Raw genomic sequence first — 20,398 nt, forward strand, 5'->3', positions numbered from 1 at the left:
TATATATTGTATGTACATGCATGGTTTTTCTACAGGTTGCAAGTACCGGGTATCGATTTTCCTGAATTGCTAGGATGAGCGTACCCTATTATACTATCTCAATGATAAGAGAAGGGAGATAAATTCTCAAGTCCAAATCCCAAACCTAAAAACCATTTGTCCTAGTGAGTTAGGACAAGTATCAGAGTTGAATACCCACCGGATGTGTCGGATGACATATTTCGTAATTTTTAACCTTTTAGATTTATTTTGTATGATTTTTTCTATGATGGGTTTTCATATTTTATCTTGGAGGTCTATGGAGAATTTTCCATTAATTAAGTCTTAATAAATAGATTTAATTAATAAATTATTTATTTGAGAAAATTAATAAAATATCATGATCTTTGATATTTTGATTGTGATTAATTAAATGTGAATTATTGAGGAAAGGAATTAAATAAAAGAAAACTAAAAATTAAAATTAATAATAATTATAAAATAATAATAAAGTAATAAATAAAAAAATAATAATAAAAGTTATAAAAATCAAAATAAAAGTTATAAAATTTAAATAGAAATTATTGGAGTTATAAGCTTGGATGGGAATTAACATGTGTCAACAACACAGGGGTTAGTGCATCAATTAAGCACAAGGTGTCTACAACTCTATGACTCACCAAAAAGGTGGGAAAAGACCCATGCTTAGTTGGTAACACCTTTCAGCGGTTTCAAGAAGCATTCCAAAGGTTTCTTGAGAGCTCTTTATATTCAGGCATTCATAGAAGCTTAGAGAGAGAGTTGGAGAGCAATTGGAGCATTGGAGGACTCAAGAACTTTGAAGAAGGGAGCTTACTCTGCGGATTTTCTAAGGAAAAACAAATTAGCTTCAGAATTCGAGAAGATTCTTGTGATTTTTCTTATGCTATTTCCACATCATGCATTCCTGTCTTCTTCCTGTCTTCCATATGTCTTCTGAGGAATTTCATATTTTTATTGTATGCATTTTCAATTTGGGCATATAAATTTATTTGAGAATTTTATATGCATGGATTTTTTTAAAAAAAGAAGAGAAAATGGGGCTAGGGTTAATTCATTGCCAAACCCATTAGATTATTTATTGGAAAAAATTGAGATCAAAGTTTATAGGAAATTTTTGAAAACTAGAATTTCTAAATAAACTGTGTATATACATGTTTATATTGGTCAAATCTGCATACAGAAAACATTTATATATATATGCTATAAAACTTGATTAAAGTCTGCGAATGTATATATACAAATACATTCATATATATATACATATATATACATATATATATATATATATATATATATATATATATATATATATTGAACAAGGGCATTTTATTATTTGCAGTAATGAAATTTTATTTCAATTTCGAGCCACATCAATGGGGAAACATTTTATTGAAAATGTTATAAAAAAAATATATATATATATAATATTGTGTTTCGAGCCACGCAGGCCGGCAGAGTATCTGTTGTCGCAGGTACTGCGACGACAGGGGTACTCTGTACCTGCTGTCAGTACAGTACTCTATGACAGCAGAGTACCAAGCACTTAGTACCGCGTCATATCAGGCGGACCACTTCATTTTTTTTTTAAAAAGACTGTCGAATGTTATATGTTTAATGTTATACGATTTCAGCCAGCGTTTGTATATTATAATTCGACTTTGTTTTGTTAAAAGGAAAGAATGTTATGAAATTTGACTTTTATTGTATTAGATTTTCATATGTTATATGATATAAATCGAAATTTTATATATATATATATATATATATATATATATATATATATGTAAATATGTAATTTATAAATTTGAATTATTATTATTTGATAAAAGATTTAAGAATTCATCTTTTATAATGATGAATAATTTTATAATTTTATAATTTTATAATTTAACTATTAAGATTTAATTAATAGTTTTAAATTATAAAATATATAAAGTATATGAAATTTAATTAAAAGATTGGCGGGGAACGATTTTAATAAAATATTGTAATTGGAAATTAGATTTATAAAGGAAAATTTTTTTATCCATCCAAAAACAATACATGGAAAAATGTACAAAATGTTCCTCTAATTCTTTCTCTAAACTTGGAAACGTAAACCGAGACTTTTGCATTTGAATTCAAAATTGAAAACCTAGCAAAACCAAAACATGTGCTTACATTGTGTATTCTTTATGCTATTGTTTTGGGTTTGGGGTTGACTAGTGTTGACCAGTTATAGGACGTCTACCAGAGGCTTGGGGGTTATGTGATTGTGATGTCATGATGATGTCTTAATTTTGATCTTTATAAACGCAACCATGGTTATGTGATGGAATGCTCTATGTATTGGATGTAATTACTGATTGTTATAGTTGATATTCTTATGTATGAGACACTTGACTTAACCATTATTTTTGGTCATCGATCAGTTATCCTTGGTTATTTTATAGTCGCTGATGGGACTAAAATGTGATTTATGACGTCATGTTGACATGCTTGACTCAACCATTTTTGGAGTCTTTGATCAGTGTGTTTGAGATATATTTTGGTTATTGAGAAACATTGGATACTTTGATTATCAATGATACTTCAGTTGCCAATAGAGAGCTGTTGTGGTCATGATTTTCTATGGATGTTTGCTCATGGAGATTTGATGCTTTTATTTCATGATTTTATTATGGATTATTTTTGTGATTTTGAGATTTATGATTCCATGAGCATTAGGGTAGGATATATGCATGTAGTGATGGGAAGTGGCTTGCAATAGGGGCCGGGGCCCTAAGAGGCTGCCAGGGTAACTCATTGTAAGTTGGATTAATAAGTGATAACATTCACACCTAATACCAACTGAATGAACCTAAAAAGATAAGAGTTTTAGTTCTTGCCCATGCCTTGAGTCCTTGTATAGGCTAGGATGAGAGTAGTGAGAACGCATGGTTGTGACCTTGCATTTTGTAGTATGCCTCGTCAGTATGAGAGGATACTAGTGGCCACATGAAATCAGTATGGACCTGTGGAGTTTACCTAACTGCCAGGGTAACTTGTACGTGATAATTGCGATGACGCTTTCCCGCTTGCATCGTAGGTTCCTACATGTCATTGTGTGCCTCTGGAATTAGATGTCAGATTTTGTGTTTGGAACCTTTGAGTTAGTACACTTTTAGGATTCCTGGACTATAGAGATTTGTGCTAGCCTGTTTGGGACTTGAGATTATCTCCTCAGCACGGTGGGAGTGGACCACTTAGGTACCACGTGATCGGGTGGTAGTGTATTTTCCACTCTTATCATTTGAGATTCATTGAGACATCGTGGCTGATGCGTCCTTCGTGATGGTGGATATGTATCCTTTCATTGATGAGTAGCATATGTTAGATGATGTTATCTTATGATTATCTTTGCATGTTAGATTACTTTTTACATATGATGTTGTATATGTTAGGAGTGACATTCCTACTATGTTAATACCGATGATCTCTTTAGTGATTTGAGATGTTACGCACGGAGGGATGGCTAGGGTCCACGATGGTCTAATGATGCTATTAACGGTTGGGAAGAACCATGCACTTAGTTAGTTATGTTTGATCTTATGATGGATGTATATGTCTTCTATGATGATGTATCATGTGATTATCTCTACTTTGATGTATCATGGATTAAAATAGGATGATGTGCATTACTTCACATATGTATATTCTTTGATCTTGTCATACCCTGTGACATGTACAGAGGATGATTGAGCATTTGGAAATGTAATGTATGAACATTGGACTTATCATTATTATTTCATGTGGATGTTGTACTAGATGGATTCATGTATGTTAGTTAATTTAGATCTAACTAAACATTAAGGGATTCTTAAAGAATGAAATTGATTATATATGTTATGTTTACTTTTAGATGGACATTGCTATTGCTTCCGTTATTATGTACAAGATATATGTGGTATTTACTTTCATGTGATTTTTTTTATAAAAAAAATGTTACCAAACTTAGTGAAATTCTAGGTTAATTCTTTGGATCCCTTGGTGGGGCATTACAGTCTCTAATTGATTAAAGATTATTTAATTGAATAGATAAAGTAATTATGAGAGCATATCTCATTTTATTAAATTAAATATCTCAACAAAATCTCTTTTCACTTCAAAAAAGGAAATTTTCAGTTCACTATTGATAAAAAAATGAGTTAAATTAGTTAACTCCTTTTTCTACTCAAATTGAATCAGTTAACTCCTTATTTTACTCAAATTAAATCTGTTAACTCCTTTTAATTTGGAAATCTCCCTTTATTACTGAACTTCACCTTTAATCCTGACCGTTGATTGAAATCGATCTCAACCATTGATGAATTCGAGGAAAGTCTATTTAAGAGACCCTCATCTCTTCATTTTGAAAGGTTGAATGATAATTTGCATCAAATTGTTGCTGGAATTCATACTCACATTTGCTCATATTCACATACTCAAAGATCAAGTTTGACCAAAAGTTGACCAAATTTAACCATGGTTGACTTGAGTTGACTAGTTTTGAAAAGAATTTTGAAATTATTTAATTAAATGGAGTACTTACTTCTAATTAATTAAACAAATTTATTTAATTAAATGAGAAACCATTCCTAACTAATTAAATGGAGTTATTTAATTAAATAAGAAAAGTGTCTCTAATTAATTAAAGATTATTTAATTAAATAGAAAAAGTAATTATGAGAGCATATCTCATTTTATTAAATTAAATATCTCAACAAAATCTCTCTTTAGTTCAAAAAGGGAAATTTCCAGTTCACTATTGATAAAAAATGAGTTAAATTAGTTAACTCCTTTTTCTACTCAAATTGAATCAGTTAACTCCTTATTTTATTCAAATTAAATCTTTAATTTGAAAATCTCCCTTTATGACTAAACTTCACCTTTAATCTTGACCGTTGATTGAAATCGATCTCAATCGTTGATGAATTCAAGGAAAGTCTATTTAAGAGACCCTCATCTCTTAATTTTGAAAGGTTGAATGAGAATTTGCATCGAATTGTTGTTAGAATTCGTACTCACATTTCCTCATATTCACATACGCAAAGATCAAGTTTGACCAAAAGTTGACTAGATTTAACCACGGTTGACTTGAGTTGACTAGTTTCGAAAAGAATTTTGAAATAATTAAACAAAATTATTTAATTAAATAGAGTGCTTACTTCTAATTAATTAAACAAAGTTATTTAATTAAATGAGAAGCCATTCCTAACTAATTAAATGAAGTTATTTCATTAAATAAGAAAAGTGTCTCTAATTAATTAAAAATTATTTAATTAAATAGAAAAAGTAATTATGAGAGCATATCTCATTTTATTAAATTAAATATCTCAACAAAATCTCTCTTCAATTCAAAAAGGGAAACTTCCAGTTCACTATTGATCAAAAATGAGTTAAATCAGTTAACTCCTTTTTCTACTCAAATTGAATCAGTTAACTCTTTATTTTACTCAAATTAAATCTGTTAACTCCTTTTAATTTGGAAATCTCCCTTTATGACTGAACTTCACCTTTAATCCTGATCGTTGATTGAAATCGATCTCAACCGTTGATGAATTCCAAGAAAGTCTATTTAAGAGATCCTCATCTCTTAATTTTGAAAGGTTGAATGAGAATTTGCATCGAATTGTTGCTAGAATTCATACTCACATTTTCTCATATTCACATACGCAAAGACCAAGTTTCACCAAATGTTGACCAGATTTAACCACAGCTGACTTGAGTTGACTAGTTTCGAAAAAAATTTTAAAACAATTAAACTAAATTATTTAACTAAATGGAGTACTTACTTCTAATTAAATAAACAAATTTATTTAATTAAATGACAAGCCATTCCTAATTAATTAAATGAAGTTATTTAATTAAATAAGAAAAGGGTCTCTAATTAATTAAAGATTACTTAATCAAATAGAAAAAGTAATTATGAAAGCATATATCATTTTATTAAATTAAATATTTCAACAAAATCTCACTTCAGTTCAAAAAGGGAAATTTTCAGTTGAACTATCGATCAGAAATGAGTTAAATCAATTGCCTCCTTTTTCTACTCAAATTGAATCTGTTAACTCCTTATTTTACTCAAATTAAATCTGTTAACTCCCTTTAATTTGGAAATCTCCATTTATGACTAAACTTCAACTTTAATCCTAACCATTGATTGAAATCGATCTCAACCGATGATGAATTTCAGGAAAGTCTATTTAAGAGACCCTCATCTCTTCATTTTGAAATGTTGAACGAGAATTTGCATCGAATTGTTGCTGGAATTCATACACACGTTTGCTTATATTCACATATGCAAAGATCAAGTTTGACCAAAATCTGACAAGATTTAACTACGGTTGACTTGAGTTGACTAGTTTCAAAAATAATTTTGAAATAATTAAATGAAATTATTTAATTAAATGGAGTACTTCCTTCTAATTAATTAAACAAAGTTATTTAATTAAATGAGAAGCCGTTTCCTAATTAATTAAATGAAGTTATTTAATCAAATAGGAAAAGTGTCTCTAATTAATTAAAGATTATTTAATCAAATAGAAAAACTAATTATGAGATCATATCTCATTTTATTAAATTAAATATCTCAACAAAATCTCTCTTCAGTCAAAAAGGGAAATTTCCAGTTCACTATTGATCAAAAATGAGTTAAATCAGTTGACTCCTTTTTCTACTCAAATTGAATCAGTTAACTCCTTATTTTACTCAAATTAAATCTGTTAACTCTTTTTAATTTGAAAATCTCCCTTTATGACTGAACTTCACCTTTAATCCTGACCGTTGATTGAAATCGATCTCAACGGTTGATGAATTCAAAGAAAGTCTATTTAAGAGACCCTCATCTCTTCATTTTGAAAGGTTGAATGAGAATTTGCATCGAATTGTTGCTGGAATTCATACTCACATTTGCTCATGTTCACAGACGCAAAGATCAAGTGTGACCAAAACTTGACCAGATTTAACCACGGTTGACTTGAGTTGACTAGTTTCGAAAAGAATTTTGAAATAATCAAACAAAATTATTTAATTAAATTGAGTACTTACTTCTAATTAATTAAACAAAGTTATTTAATTAAATGACAAGCCATTCCTAATTAATGAAATAAGAAAATTGTCTCTAATTAATTAAAGATTATTTAATTAAATAGAAAAAGTAATTATGAGAGCATATCTCATTTTATTAAATTAAATGTATCAACAAAATCTCTCTTCAGTTCAAAAATGGAAATTTCCAGTTCACTATTGATCAAAAATGGGTTAAATCAGTTGACTTCTTTTCCTACTAAAATTGAATCAGTTAACTCCTTATTTTACTCAAATTAAATCTGTTAACTCCCTTTAATTTGGAAATCTCCCTTTATGACTGAACTTCACTTTTAATCCTGACCGTTGATTGAAATCAATCTCAATCATTGATGAATTACAGGAAAGTCTATTTAAGAGACTCTCGTCTCTTCATTTTGAAAGGTTGAAAAAGAATTTGCATCGAATTGTCATGGAATTCATACTCACATTTAATCATATTGACATATGCAAAGATCAAGTTTGACCAAAAGTGTATCAGATTTAACCACGGTTTAATTGAGTTGACTAGTTTTGAAAAGAATTTTGAAATAATTAAACGAAATTATTCAATTAAATGGAGTACTTACTTTTAATTAATTAAACAAAGTTATTTAATTAAATGAGAAGCCATTCCTAATTAATTAAATGAAGTTATTTAATTAAATAAGAAAAGTGTCTCTAATTAATTAAAGATTATTTAATAAATAGAAAAAATAATTATGAGAGCATATCTCATTTTATTAAATTAAATATCTCAACAAAATCTCTCTATAGTTCAAAAAGGGAAATTTACAGTTCACTATTGATAAAAAATGAGTTAAATCAGTTGACTCCTTTTTTAACTTAAATTGAATTAGTTAACTCCTTATTTTATTCAAATTAAATCTGTTAACTCCCTTTAATTTGGAAATCCCCCTTTATGACTGAACTTCACCTTTAATCCTGACTGTTGATTGAAATCGATATCAACCGTTGATGAATTCCAAGAAAGCCTATTTAAGAGACCCTCATCTCTTCATTTTGAAAGGTTGAATGAGAATTTGCTTCGAATTGTTGCTAGAATTCATACTCACATTCGCTCATAGTCACGTACGCAAACATCAAGTTTGACAAAAACTTAACCAGATTTAAGCACGGTTGACTTGAGTTGACTAGTTTCTAAAAGAATTTTGAAATAATTAAACAAAAATATTTAATTACATGGAGTACTTACTTTTAATTAATTAAACAAAGTTATTTAATTAAATGAGAAGCCATTCCTAATTAATTAAATGAAGTTATTTAATTAAATAAGAAAAATGTCTCTAATTAATTAAAGATTATTTAATTAAATAGAAAAAGTAATTATGAGAGCATATCTCATTTTATTAAATTAAATATCTAAACAAATTCTCTCTTCAGTTCAAAAAGGGAAATTCCCAATTCACAATTGAGTTGACTCTTTTTTCTACTCAATCTGAATCAGTTAACTCCTTATTTTAGTCAAATTAAATCTGTTAACTCCTTTTAATTTGGAAATCTCCCTTTATGACTGAACTTCACTTTTAATGTTGACCGTTGATTGAAATCGATCTCAACCGTTGATGAATTCCAGGAAAGCCTATTTAAGAGACCCTCATCTCTTCATTTTGAAAGGTTGAATGAGAATTTGCATCGAATTGTTGCTGGAATTCATACTCACATTTGCTCATATTCACATATGCAAAGATCAAGTTTGACCAAAAGTTGACTAGATTTAACCACGATTGACTTGAGTTAACTAGTTTTGATTTTTTTTTTGAAATAATTAAATGAAATTATTTAATTAAATGGAGTACTTACTTCTAATTAATTAAACAAAGTTATTTAATTAAATGCGAAGCCGTTCCTAATTAATTAAATGAAGTTATTTAATTAAATAAGAAAAGTGTCTCTATTTAATTGAAGTTTGTTTAATTAAATAGGAAAAGTAATTATGAGAGCATATCTCATTTTATTAAAATAAATATCTCCACAAAATCTCTTTTCAATTCAAAAATGGAAATTTTCAGTTCACTATTGATCAAAAATGAGTTAAATTAGTGAACTCATTTTTCTACTTAAATTGAATCATTTAACTCTTTATTTAACTCAAATTAAATTTGTTAACTCCCTTTAATTTGGAAATCTCCCTTTATGACTGAACTTCACCTTTAATCCTGACCGTTAATTGAAATCGATTTCGACCATTGATGAATTTTAGAAAAGTTTATTTAAGAGACCCTCATCTCTTGATTTTTAAAAGTTGAATAAAAATTTGCATCGAATTGTTACTGAAATTCATGCTCATATTTGCTCATATTCACATAGGCAAAGATCAAGATTGACTAAAAGTTGACCAAATTTAACCACGGTTGACTTGAGCAGACTAGTTTCGAAAAGAATTTTGAAATAATTAAATGAAATTATTTAATTAATTGGAGTACTTACTTCTAATTGATTAAACAAAGTTATTTAATTAAATGAGAAGTCATTCCTAATTAATTAAATAAAGTTATTTAATTAAATAAGAAAAGTGCCTCTAATTAATTAAAGATTATTTAATTAAATAGATAAAATAATTATGAGAGCATATCTCATTTTATTAAATTAAATATCTCAACAAAATCTCTCTTGAGTTCAAAAAGAGAAATTTTCAGTTCATTATTGATAAAAAATGAGTTAAATCAGTTAACTCCTTTTTCTACTCAAATTGAATCAGTTAACTCCTTGTTTTACTGAAATTAAATCTGTTAACTCCCTTTAATTTTGAAATCTCCCTTTATGACTGAACTTCACTTTTAATCCGGACTGTTGATTGAAATCGATCTCAACTGTTGATGAATTCCAGAAAAGCCTATTTAAGAGACCCTCATCTCTTCATTTTAAAAGGTTGAATGAGAATTTGCATCGAATTGTTGCTAGAGTTCATACTCACATTTTTTCATATTCACATACGCAAAGATCAAGTTTGACCAAAAGTTGACTAGATTTAACCACGGTCGACTTGAGTTGACTAGTTTCGAAAAGAATTTTGAAATAATTAAATGAAATTATTTAATTAAATGGAGTACTTGCTTCTAATTAATTAAAAAAAGTTATTTAATTAAATGAGAAGCCATTCCTAATTAATTAAATGAAGTTATTTAATTAACTAAGAAAAGTGTCTCTAATTAATTAAAGATTACTTAATTAAATAGAAAAAGTAATTATGAGAGCATATCTCATTTTATTAAATTAAATATCTCAACAAAATCTCTCCTCAGTTCAAAAAAGGAAATTTTCAGTTCACTATTGATAAAAAATGAGTTAAATGAGTTAACTCTTTTTTCTACTCAAATTGAATCAGTTAACTCCTTATTTTACTCAAATTAAATCTGTTAACTCCCTTTAATTTGAAAATCTCCCTTTATAACTGAACTTCACCTTTAATCTTGACCGTTGATTGAAATCGATCTCAACCGTTGATGAATTACAGGAAAGTCTATTTAAGAGACTCGCATCTCTTCATTTTGAAAGGTTGAACTAGAATTTCCATCGAATTGTTGCTGAAATTCATACTCACATTTGCTCATATTCACATACGCAAAGATCAAATTTGACCAAAAGTTGAGCAGATTTAACTATGGTTGACTAGTTTCAAATTTTTTTTTGAAATAATGAAATGAAATTATTTAATTAAATGGAGTACTTTCTTGTAATTTATTAAACATAGTTATTTAATTAAATGAGAAGCCATTCCTAATTAATTAAATGAAGTTATTTAGTTAAATAAGAAAAGTGTCTCTAATTAATTAAAGATTATTTAATTAAATAGAAAAAATAATTATGAGAGCATATCTCATTTCATTAAACTAAATATCTCAACAAAATCTCTCTTCATTTTAAAAAGGGAAATTTCTAGTTCACTATTGATAAAAAATGAGTTAAATCAGTTGACTCCTTTTTCTACTCAAATTGAATTAGTTAACTCCCTATTTTACTCAAATTAAATTTGTTAACTCCCTTTAATTTGGAAATCTCCCTTTATCACTGAACTTCACCTTTAATCCTAACCGTTGATTGAAATCGATGTCAAGCATTGATGAATTCTATGAAAGTCTATTTAAGAGACCCTCATCTCTTCATTTTGAAAGGTTGAATGAGAATTTGCAAGGAATTGTTGCTAAAATTCATACTCACATTTGCTCATATTCACATACACAAAGATCAAGTTTGACCAAAAGTTGACCAGATTTAACCATAGTTGACTTGAGTTGACTAGTTTCAAAAAGAATTTTGAAATAATTAAACGAAATTATTTAATTAAATGGAGTACTTACTTTTAATTATTTAAACAAAGTTATTTAATTAAATGAGAAGCCATTCTTAATTAATTAAATGAAGTTATTTAATTAAATAAGAAAAGTGTCTCTAATTAATTAAAGATTATTTAATTAAATAGAAAAAGTAATTATGAGAGCATATCTCATTTTATTAAATTAAATATCTCAACGAAATCTCTCTTCTGTTCAAAAAGGAAAATTTTCAATTCACTATTGATAAAAAATGAGTTAAATCAGTTGACTCTTTTTTCTACTCAAATTGAATCAGTTAACTCCTTATTTTACTCAAATTAAATCTGTTAACTCCGTTTAATTTGGAAATCTCCCTTTATGACTGAACTTCACCTTTAATCCTGACCGTTGATTGAAATCGATCTCAATCGTTGATGAATTCCAGAAAAGTCTATTTAAGAGACTCTCATCTCTTCATTTTGAAAGGTTGAATGAGTATTTGCATCGAACTGTTGATGAAATTCATACTCACATTTGCTCATATTCACATACGGAAAGATCAAGTTTGACCAAAAGTTGACCAGATTTAACCATGGTTGACTTGAGTTGACTAGTTGCAAAAAGAATTTTGAAATAATTAGATGAAATTATTTAATTAAATAGAGTACTTGCTTCTAATTAATTAAACGAAGTTGTTTAATTAAATGAGAAGCCATTACTAATTAATTAAATCAAGTTCTTTAATTAAATAAGAAAAGTCTCTCTAATTAATTAAAGATTATTTAATTAAATAGAAAAAGTAATTATGAGAGCATATCTCATTTTATTAAATTAAATATCTCAACAAAATCTCTCTTCAGTTCAAAAAGAAAAATTTCCAGTTCACTATTGATCAAAAATGAGTTAAATTGATCAGTTAACTCCTTTTTCTATTCAAATTGAATCAGTCAACTCCTTATTTTACTCAAATTAAATCTGTTAACTCCCTTTAATCCGAAAATCTTCCTTTATGACTGAACTTCACCTTTAACCCTGACCTTTGATTGAAATCGATCTCAACCATTGATGAATTAAAAAAAAATCTATTTAAGAGACCCTCATCTCTTCGTTTTGAAAAGTTGAATGAGAATTTGCATCGAATTGTTGTTGAAATTCATACTCGCATGTGCTCATATTCACATACGCAAAGATCATGTTTGACCAAAAGTTGACCAGATTTAACCACAGTTGATTTGAGTTGACTAGTTTCGAAAAGAATTTTGAAATAATTAAACGAAATTATTTAATTAAATGGAGTACTTACTTCTAATTAATTAAACAAAGTTATTTAATTAAATGAGAAGCCATTCCTAATTAATTAAATGAAGTTATTTAATTAAATAAGAAAAGTGTCTCTAATTAATTAAAAATTATTTAATTAAATAGGAAAAGTAATTATGAGAGCATATCTCATTTTATTAAATTAAATATCTCAACAAAATCTCTCTTCAGTTCAAAAAGTGAAATTTCCAGTTCACTATTGATAAAAAATGAGTTAAGTGAGTTAAATCCTTTTTCTACTCAAATTGAATCAGTTAACTCATTATTTTACTCAAATTAAATCTGTTAACTTCCTTTAATTTGGAAATCTCCCTTTATGACTGAACTTTAGCTTTAATCCTGACCGTTGATTGAAATCGATCTCAACCGTTGATGAATTCTAAGAAAGTCTATTTAAGAGACCCTCATCTCTTCATTTTGAAAGCTTGAATGAGAATTTGCATTGAATTGTTGTTGGAATTCATACTCACACTGGCTCATATTCACATACGCAAAAATCAAGTTTGACCAAAAGTTGACTAGATTTAACCATGGTTGACTTGAGTTTACTAGTTTCAAATAGAATTTTGAAATAATTAAACGAAATTATTTAATTAAATTGAGTACTTACGTATAATTAATTAAACAAAGTTATTTAATTAAATGAGAAGCCATTCCTAATTAATTAAATAAAGTTATTTAATTAAATAAGAAAAGTGTCTCTAATTAATTAAAGATTATTTAATTAAATAGAAAAAGTAATTATGAGACCATATCTCATTTTATTAAATTAAATATCTCAACAAAATCTCTTTTTAGCTCAAAAAGAGAAATTTCTAGTTCACTATTGATAAAAAATGAGTTAAATCAGTTAACTCCTTTTTCTACTCAAATTGAATTAGTTAACTCCTTATTTTACTCAAATTAAATCGGTTAACCCCCTTTAATTTGAAAGTCTCCCTTTATGACTGAACTTCACCTTTAATCCTAACCGTTGATTGAAATCGATCTCAACCGTTGATGAATTCGAGGAAAGTCTATTTAAGAGACCCTCATCTCTTCATTTTGAAAGGTTGAATGAGAATTTGCATCGAATTTTTTCTTCAATTCATACTCACATTTGCTCATATTCACATACGCAAAGATCAAGTTTGACCAAAAGTTGATCAGATTTAACCATGGTTGACTTTAGTTAAGTAGTTTCGAAAAGAATTTTGAAATAATTAGACAAAATTATTTAATTAAATGGAGTACTTAATTCTAATTAATTAAACAAAGTTGTTTAATTAAATGAGAAGCCATTCCCAATTAATTAAATGAAGTTATTTAATTAGATAAGAAAAGTGTCTCTAATTAATTAAAAATTATTTAATTAAATAGAAAAAAGTAATTATGAGAGCATATCTGATTTTATTAAATTAAATATCTCAACAAAATCTCTCTTCAGTTCAAAAAGGAAAATTTTTTGTTCACTATTGATCAAAAATGAGTCAAATCAGTTAACTCCTTTTTCTACTCAAATTGAATCAGTTAACTCCTTATTTTACTCAAATTAAATCTGTTAACTCCCTTTAATTTGGAAATCTCCCTTTATGACTGAACTTCACCTTTAATCCTGACCATTGATTGAAATCGATCTAAACCTTTGATAAATTCCAAGAAAGTCTATTTAGGAGACCCTCATCCCTTCATTATGAAAGGTTGAATGAGAATTTGCATCGAATTGTTGCTAGAACTCATACTCACATTTGCTCATATTCACATACGCAAAGATCAAGTTTGACAAAAAGTTGACCAAATTTAACCACAGTTGACTTGAGTTGACTAGTTTCAAAAAGAATTTTGAAATAATTAAACGAAATTATTTAATTTAATGGAGTACTTACTTATAGTTAATTAAACAAAGTTATTTAATTAAATGAGAAGCCATTCCTAATTAATTAAAGAAAGTTATTTAATGAAATAAGAAAAGTGTTTCTAATTAATTAAAGATTATTTAATTAAATAGAAAAATTAATTATGAGAGCATATCTCATTTTATTAAATTAAATATCTCAACAAAATCTCTCTTTAGTTCAAAAAGGGAAATTTCCAGTTCAATATTGATCAACAATGAGTTAAATCACTTAACTCTTTTTTCTACTCAAATTGAATTAGTTAACTCCTTATTTTACTCAAATTAAATCTGTTAACTCTCTTTAATTTAGAAATCTCCCTTTATGACTGAACTTCACCTTTAATCTTGACCGTTGATTGAAATCGATCTCAACCGTTGATGAATTCTAGGAAAGTCTATTTAAGAGACCCTCATCTCTTCATTTTGAAAGGTTGAATGAGAATTTTCATCGAGTTGTTGCTGGAATTCATAATCACATTTTGCTCATATTCACATATGCAAAGATCAAGTTTGTCCAAAAGCTGACCAAATTTAACCACGGTTGACTTGAGTTGACTAGTTTTGAAAATAATTTTGAAATACTTAAACGAAATTATTTAATTAAATGGAGTACTTACTTCTAATTAATTAAACAAAGTTATTTAATTAAATGAGAAGCCATTCCTTATTTATTAATTGAAGTTATTTAATTAAATAAGAAAAGTGTCTCTAATTAATTAAAGATTATTTAATTAAATAGAAAAAGTAATTATGAGAGCATATCTCATTTTATTAAATTAAATATCTTAACAAAATCACTCTTTAGTTCAAAAAGGGAAATTTTCAGTTCACTATTGATCAAAAATGAGTTAAATCAGTTAACTCTTTCTTCTACTCAAATAAAATCAGTTAACTTTTTATTTTACTCAAATTATATCTATTAACTCCCTTTAATTTGGAAATCTCCCTTTATGACTTAACTTCACATTTAATCCTGATCGCTGATTGAAATCGATCTCAACCGTTGATGAATTTCAGGAAAGTCTATTGAAGAGACCCTCATCTCTTCATTTTGAAAGGTTGAATGAGAATTTGCATCGAATTGTTGCCGGAATTCATACTCACATTTGCTCATATTCACATACACAAAGATCAAGTTTGACCAAAAGTTGACCAGATTTAACCATGATTGACTTGAGTTGACTAGTTTCTAAAAGAAATTTGAAATAATTAAATGAAATTATTTAATTAAATGGAGTACTTACTTCTAATTAATTAAACAAAGTTATTTAATTAAATGAGAAGCCATTCCTAATTAATTAAATGAAGTTATTTAATTAAATAAGAAAAGTGTCTGTTATTAATTAAAGATTACTTAATTAAATAGAAAAAGTAATTATGAGAGCATATCTCATTTTATTAAATTAAATATCTCAACAAAATCTCTCTTTTGTTCAAAAAGGGAAATTTTCAGTTCACTATTGATCAAAAATGAGTTAACTCCTTTTTCTACTCAAATTGAATCATTTATTTTACTCAAATTAAATCTGTTAACTCCTTTTAATTTGGAAATCTTCCTTTATGATTGAACTTCACCTTTAATCCTGACCGTTGATTGAAATCGATCTCAACCGTTGATGAATTCTAGAAAAGTCTATTTAAACGACCCTCATCTCTTCATTTTAAAATGTTGAATGAGAAATTTGCATCGAGTTGTTGCTGGAATTCATACTCACATTTGGTCATATTCACATATGTAAAGTTCAAGTTCGACCAAAAGTTGACCAGATTTAACCACGGTTGACTTGAGTAGACTAGTTTCGAAAATAATTTTGAAAAATTAAACAAAATTATTTAATTAAATGGAGTACTTACTTCTAATTAATTAAAAAAGTTATTTAATTAAATGAGAAGCTATTCCTAATTTTGAAAAAATGGGTAAAAATTTATTTAGAAAAGACCAATTACAAAGTTCTCAGGCCCAATCTGCCGAACCACACTCAAAAGCCTTTAAGATCTATCCTTCTCCACTAAAAGCCTTAAAATACCTACACAATCAACAGGAAGATCATCTCTATTGGAAATATCCCAACCTGCTCCCTTCTCTGAAGCCCATTTAGCCAAGATGTCAACAACTCCATTCCATTCCTTGGGAATATGACAAAAGGAGATCTCATCCACAAAGCTACTCAAGTGAATAATCTCTCTAACAAGAGAGGCAATATGCCAGTTACAGTCATCTATTCTCTGATTACTAATCATGTCCACAACAATCTGAGAGTCTGATTCGCACACAATTCTCCTCCATCCAAGAGAACAAGCCCACACCAAAGCCACTTTAATGGCCAAGGCTTCCATCACGTTATTGGAATGAACTCCTTTATGAATAAAGAAAATGAAAACAACCTTTCCATTTGCATCTCTCCCAATTCCTCCTACACCCACTTGTCCAGGATTACCCTGGGAGGAGCCATCAGTGTTGATTTTTAGGACATTATCTGGTGGAGGTCTCCATCTACCCATCCTGCTCACTTTTCTTTTTAGTGGCTGGAGATTCTTACTGCTTCTACTTCCCAAACCTTTGTCCACCAATCCCAAATTCTTAACAATCCTTGAATCAATGGGATCCACTAGCTCTGTCATATCACATTTAGCATAGATGGTCTCTTGAAGCCTGCTTAAGATCAACTGCCATAGTTTAGTGACTCCTAAGCTGGAGTTACAGAAGATCCGATGATTACGCTCCAGCCAAAGATTCCAAAGAATGAAAGAAGGTCCAACAGCCTAGGCCACCTGGAGGAATGAAGTTCTCGCAGGGGGTCTACCAAGACTATCCCAAAACTTAGTAAGAGATGTAGGATGAATGCATCCAAGACACCATGCTTCCCACCACTTATGCCAAATTTCTCTAAGGAGAGGGCATAAGAAGAATAAATGAGAAACATCATCTCCATGCAACCTACAAAGGGGATAGAAAGAAGGACCTTGAAACCCTCTTTTCTGGAGGTTATCCCAAGTAAGACATTTTTTTTGAGCAACCAGCCAAAGAAAAAACTTACATTTAGGCCATGAGAACCTATTCCAAACTTTCCTCCACCAAGAAATTTCCTAAAATTCATTGCATTGACTATCCAGTCGAGCATATCCTTGGGCCACACTGAAAGTACCTTTAGGGCTGGGACCCCAAGCTAGGATGTCTTTGTCCATAGAAGAGCTGTACAACCTAACTGAGAGAAGATTGGCTAGTTCCACCCGAATTTCTGAAGAGCCCCCCGGGGGCCAATCTTGAGGATCCTTCCAATTAGCCACAACCATCAAGCCATCCCAAGATTCATGCCAGAAAAGCCCACAAGATCCTTTATTACATATCCAGAAGAGGTCATCTTTGATGAGAGGAGCTCCTCTTTTAAGAGTTTCCCAAATAAAGGATCCCTTACCATCCAGCTCCAGTCTAGGAATATCCTAAAGTTTCTCTCTTGGGAAGTACTTATAAGCTAGAATCTTAGCCCAATCTCGATCTTGATTCTTGCACCACCACCAATATAACTTTGCTACCAAAGCCTTGACGCCAAGAGCCATACATTTAAGGCCTAATCCTCCAGAAAATTTAGGCAGGCAAATAGTGTCCCATTTGACCAAGCACCATTTAGAAGAGAGGAGATTTCCTGTCCAAAGGAATTGTCGTGACAGAGCATCAAAGTCTTTCATAACTCCAATGGGAGGAGTTTGCACAAGACACCTATAAATAGGAAGAGCCTGAATCACAGTCTTGAGAAGGATGACCCTACCAGCAGAAGAGAGCCATCTATGAGTCCAATGACTCACCTTGCTACGAAATTTGTCCAATAGACCTTGCCAATACTCTTTCAGCTGAGCCCCAAGGGATAGAGGAACTCCTAGATAAATCAATGGAAGGGATCCAACCTGAAACTTGAGAATTCTAGCAATCTTGACCTGAATCGCCTAAGGAGTATTAAAGAAATAAATAGATGATTTACCTTCATTAATCTGCTATCCAGAGGCTTTCAAATAAGTGTCCAAAATCATTCTGAAGTTCCTTGCTTCATTAATGGTAGCCAAACCCATCAATCCAGTATCATCCACAAACTGGAGGTGCGCATATGCTAGAATATTATTGTGCCACATCCACCCTTGGACAAATCCCTGCTCAGCTTGAGATTTTATAAATCTGCCCAAAGCCTCTGCCATAATGATAAATAGATATGGAGAGATAGGATCTCCCTGTCGAAGCCCCCGAGAAGCAGAGAATAGATTAGTCGGTTCTCCATTAATAAGAACAGAAAAGGATGTGGAAGTCACGCAGCTGAGAACCCAATCCACCCATTCCCTGTCAAATCCAAAAGCAAGAAGCACCTATTTCAGGAACTCCCAACTAACTCGGTCATAAGCTTTAGCTAAATCCAGCTTAATAAACATAGCTTTTTCCTTGGACGTAGCCATAGAATGAATAGCCTCTAAAGCAATAACCACACCATCCAGAATCTGTCTACCACTAACATAGCCTCCCTGCTCCTTGGATATCAAAGAGGCCAGGAAAGGCTTAAGCCTTTCAGCAATTAATTTGGTGATAATTTTGTATGTGACATTACATAAAGCAATAGGTCTGAATTGATCCAACCAATTAGCCCCATCAATCTTGGGGATAAGAGTCAGGAAAGTAGCATTCAAAGACTTGAGCATTTTTTTATTATGATATGATTCTTGAACAACATCTAGAATATCAAATTTAATAATTTCCCAAAACTCTTACAAAAATTCAATGGGAAATCCATCTGGGCTCGGGGCTTTACATTTCTTCATAGAAAATACCACATTTTCCAGCTCCTCAAGCGTAATAGGTTTAAACAGATCTCTGTTCATACTGCCAGACACAAGATGGGGAATACATTCTAAAATAGTCTTTCTCTCAATCAAGGAAAGAGGTTCCTCCTTTGAGAAGAGTTGAGAAAAGTAATTAGTGGATTCTAAAGAAATTGCCTCCCTGGGAAAAAGAGATGATCTCCGGAAGAAGGAACAAGATGGTTCCTCCTTTGAGAAGAGTTGAGATGGAAATTTCCAGTTCACTATTGATCAAAAATGAGTTAAATCAGTTAACTCCTTTTTCCACTCGAATTGAATCAGTTAACTCCTTATTTTACTCAAATTAAATCTGTTAACTCCCTTTAATTTGGAAATCCCCCTTTATGACTGAACTTCACCTTTAATCCTGACCGTTGATTGAAATCGATCTCAACCGTTGATGAATTCCAGGAAAGTCCATTTAAGAGACCCTCATCTCTCCATTTTGAAAGGTTGAATGATAGTTTGCATCAAATTGTTGCTGAAATTCATACTCACATTTGCTCATATTCACATATGCAAAGATCAAATTTGACCAAAAATTGACCAGATTTAACCACGGTTGATTTGAGTTGACTAGTTTCAAAAAAAAATTTGAAATAATTAAACGAAATTATTTAATTAAATGTAGTACTTACTTCTAAATAATTAGACAAAGTTATTTAATTAAACGAGAAGCCATTCCTAATTCATTAAATGAAGTTATTTAATTAAATAAGAAAATTGTCTCTAATTAACTAAAGATTATTTAATTAAATAGAAAAAGTAATTATGAGAGCATATCTCATTTTATTAAATTAAATATCTCAACAAAATCTCTCTTCAATTCAAAAAGGGAAATTTCCAGTTCACTATTGATAAAAAATGAGTTAAATGAGTTAACTCCTTTTTCTACTCAAGGTGAATCAGTTAACTCCTTATTTTACTCAAATTAAATCTGTTAACTCCCTTTAATTTTGAAATTTTTCTTTATGACTGAACTTCACCTTTAATCCTAACC

The 20,398-nt window shown here is 29.6% G+C and overlaps 1 protein-coding gene across 1 annotated transcript; it reads right to left on the reverse strand.

Moving 5' to 3' along the window:
• Positions 1-16,548: 16,548 nt before the first annotated feature.
• On the reverse strand, positions 16,549-19,419 carry LOC149531509 (uncharacterized). The gene is made up of 6 exons (XM_089808353.1): positions 19,310-19,419; positions 18,974-19,105; positions 18,745-18,886; positions 18,094-18,501; positions 17,706-18,000; positions 16,549-17,174 (listed from the first exon to the last, which is right to left on the reverse strand). The coding sequence occupies exons 1-6, from the start codon at positions 19,417-19,419 to the stop codon at positions 16,549-16,551; spliced, it is 1,713 nt and encodes a 570-aa protein (XP_089664479.1).
• Positions 19,420-20,398: the final 979 nt, after the last annotated feature.

The sequence above is a fragment of the Cupressus sempervirens genome, chromosome 11 (genome assembly GCF_028749045.1).
Source record: "Cupressus sempervirens isolate cs-2001-9-10 chromosome 11, ASM2874904v1, whole genome shotgun sequence".
NCBI lineage: Eukaryota > Viridiplantae > Streptophyta > Pinopsida > Cupressales > Cupressaceae > Cupressus > Cupressus sempervirens.

Bases quoted from the DNA above. Each gene is read 5' to 3' on its own strand.
- LOC149531509 (XM_089808353.1), bottom strand. From the start codon at position 19,419: ATGAACAGAGATCTGTTTAAACCTATTACGCTTGAGGAGCTGGAAAAT. The intron at 18,001-18,093 runs GTAGCAAAGTTA...GAGAAACTTTAG, and splicing joins CTCTTGGCGTCAAGGCTTTG to GATATTCCTAGACTGGAGCT. The intron at 17,175-17,705 runs GTACTTTCAGTG...GTGATATGACAG, and splicing joins TTGGGGTCCCAGCCCTAAAG to AGCTAGTGGATCCCATTGAT.